This window comes from Vigna unguiculata, chromosome 10 (assembly GCF_004118075.2).
Source record: "Vigna unguiculata cultivar IT97K-499-35 chromosome 10, ASM411807v1, whole genome shotgun sequence".
NCBI classification, from domain to species: Eukaryota; Viridiplantae; Streptophyta; class Magnoliopsida; order Fabales; family Fabaceae; genus Vigna; species Vigna unguiculata.
The window spans coordinates 407,340-410,139 of NC_040288.1; the positions used below are offsets into that span (position 1 = coordinate 407,340).

The 2,800-nt window shown below is 35.2% G+C and overlaps 1 protein-coding gene across 1 annotated transcript; it reads left to right on the plus strand.

Moving 5' to 3' along the window:
• The first annotated feature begins 857 nt into the window (after positions 1 to 857).
• On the plus strand, positions 858 to 2,257 carry LOC114165781 (squamosa promoter-binding-like protein 7). Its single transcript, XM_028050365.1, has 4 exons — positions 858 to 1,111; positions 1,217 to 1,507; positions 1,701 to 1,819; positions 1,916 to 2,257. Exons 1-4 carry the CDS (start codon positions 858 to 860, stop codon positions 2,167 to 2,169), a joined length of 918 nt encoding a protein of 305 aa, XP_027906166.1. The 3' UTR covers positions 2,170 to 2,257.
• The last annotated feature ends 543 nt before the right edge of the window (positions 2,258 to 2,800 follow it).

The window sequence follows — 2,800 nt, forward strand, 5'->3', positions numbered from 1 at the left end:
TCCATTTGAGTATATGAATGAGATATAAATAGATAAAGTGATTATGATTTGATTTATAAACATGTACGAAGGTTTTTAAAAGTCCAACTTATCATATTGTATAATTATGTTATTTGTCAATTATGATAAACATATGTTACACGAGAATATCTGATGATGAAAAAATACTTTTAAAGTTAAGTATATTATAGAAATGCGAATTCAAATTTTACAATGTAATTGTATAATAGAAAATTAATTTTACTTCCTTTAAACTATCACTTTAAATTTTTTAAAGTAGGTATCTGAAATAAGCGAAATAAAAACATAAGACTTAGATGTTTAGAATTTTAATTTTCTTTTTCTTTAAATATTAAATTCATCAACTATTAGACACCATCACATCATTTACGAATGTCTAAGTCTCACATTTCGATGTTAAAATCATCGAAAACTTCATCTTTACAAGTCATTCTTATAAACTATAAAGTGAAATTAAACTAAAAATTTATTTCTTAAAATATTTAAATATTAAAAAAATGAAAACAAAGTGAAAAAGACTTTTACGAATTCAAAATATGGATATTCCTTGAATTCATGTTTCACCCCATCAAACAAAACACTAATAATCTCTCTCTCTCTCTCTCTCTCATTGAGTACTGTGTGTGTTTCTGAGTGAGTTCATAGCTTTGCAGCCTTAACCCTGACCCCATTGGAGCATAACTCACCATACAAATCAAGCAACCTACTCACCATCACCTTGCTCTTTCTTTCCTCTTTTGCCCCAAACAACCAAACACACTCTTTTTTCACATCACACATTCCTCTTTTCCTTCTCTCCACCTTTTCATCTTTTTCTTCACCCAAACAAAAAAAAAATGGACTTTGGAGACACCACCAACACCTTCACCCTCACCACCCCCACCAAAGAGGAAACAACCACTAACAACATTCTTTGCTACTCCTCATGGCTACAACCTACTCCTAATTCTACCCACACCACCACGCCGCCGCCGGACACCTACGCCGCCGGAGAAGGGTCTCACGTGCACTGGGACCCTCACCTCACGTGCTTGCATCTTGGTAAGAGACATTACTTTGAGGATGTTACTGATGACGATGTTTATAATAATAGTAATAACGGTAATAATGTTGCCACCCTGGGGAAGCCACACGTGTGCCGCGTGGGCGATGGCGTTGTTATTTCGGGGAGCCGACACGTGGGTGGTGATGATGGTGTTATTACACTTGGAAACAGACACGTGTACGGCGGCGATGGCGGTTCCGGTTACTTTTCAGAGGGTAACGATAAGAGAGCGCGGGGTGGTCATGGAGGAGCTGGCGGTGGCGGGAGCGTGAAAACGGCGGCGTTTGCGGTGGTTCCGAGGTGTCAGGTGGAGGGGTGCCACGTGGCGTTGGTGAACGCGAAAGAGTACCACAGGAGGCACAGAGTTTGTGATATGCATTCGAAGGCACCCAAAGTTGTGGTGTTGGGTTTGGAGCAGAGATTCTGTCAGCAGTGTAGCAGGTAACTTTATCATCATCTTTTTCCTTTTTTTATTTTTATTTTTTATTTTCAGACTAAATTTATGTATAATTTTTTAAATAAAAATTAGAATTTTGCTTTCTTTCTGAGTAACATATAAACTAAACAGTTAATTGATTTATAGAGAATAAAATGGTTAATTATTTTCATGTAATTGTGGATTTACAAGTTGTAGGTTTCATGTGGTGTCGGAGTTTGACGAGACAAAGAGAAGTTGCCGGAGAAGATTAGCGGGGCATAACGAGAGAAGAAGAAAAAGCTCTCACCTTTCTGTTACCAGAAGTTGTAGACAAGGTAAAAACAAGAAATGAAAATTGGGTTTTGTTGATTTGACATGGTATCTAACTCATGGTGATCGTTGGTTGTTGGGTTGTGAATGATGTTACGCAGGGTGTGGTCTCTCTCTTGTGTCATTTGGGAGCAGTGATGATTGGTGTTCTAATCATCATTCTGATGATCTCTCCACAAGATGCAGTGCAGCACTGCGTGAACTCATAGCAGAAAACCGTGCTGCCCTAATCACCAGACAACAACATGTTTATGTTGTGCCCCACCATGAAGAAGAAGAACAAGGGTTTGTGGAGATGCTACAACCTGAGTCCAATTATTTTCCTCAACACATGTTTTCTCAGACACAACAATAATGGTTCTGTTCTGATATTGCTGGTGCTGCATGGAGACGCCTTGTTTGCCAAAAATAAGAACTTGTTTCTCCATGGTGGGATTCTAGAGTACTACCCAGTTACACTGTCAATGGTGATTTGTCAAATATTTTGCAGCAGATATATGAAGTAATATGCAGTAATCAATCTGCATGTAATGTTCAATGATATACTACATGTGCAAACTCACCTCATGCTTTGGGATGTTCTACAATTTTGTTTCATAACTATGTTTTGATGTCTATACATAATACATGCATGTTTAAGGTTAAAGTTGAATTAAATATTTAAATTTGTAGAATTTTATGGGTGGATATATATTACTTAAACATGTTCTCAACACATTATTAAAGTTACTGTTGGGAGTCTAAATTATTAAAGTTATTGTTGGGAGTCTAAATTAAAATCTCACATCAAATATAAAAAAAAGTCTTGTATTCATTATAGTAATTAATTTATAAATTAAAAGTTATTAATGATTAAAATAATTTTTAAATTAGTTATTGTAGTAAAATTAATCTTTAAATTAATCACTGACATTAGTTATTAAATTTTTTGTTAAAAAAAATTAATTTTTAAATTTGTTTCATTAATAACCAATTTAGATATAAAT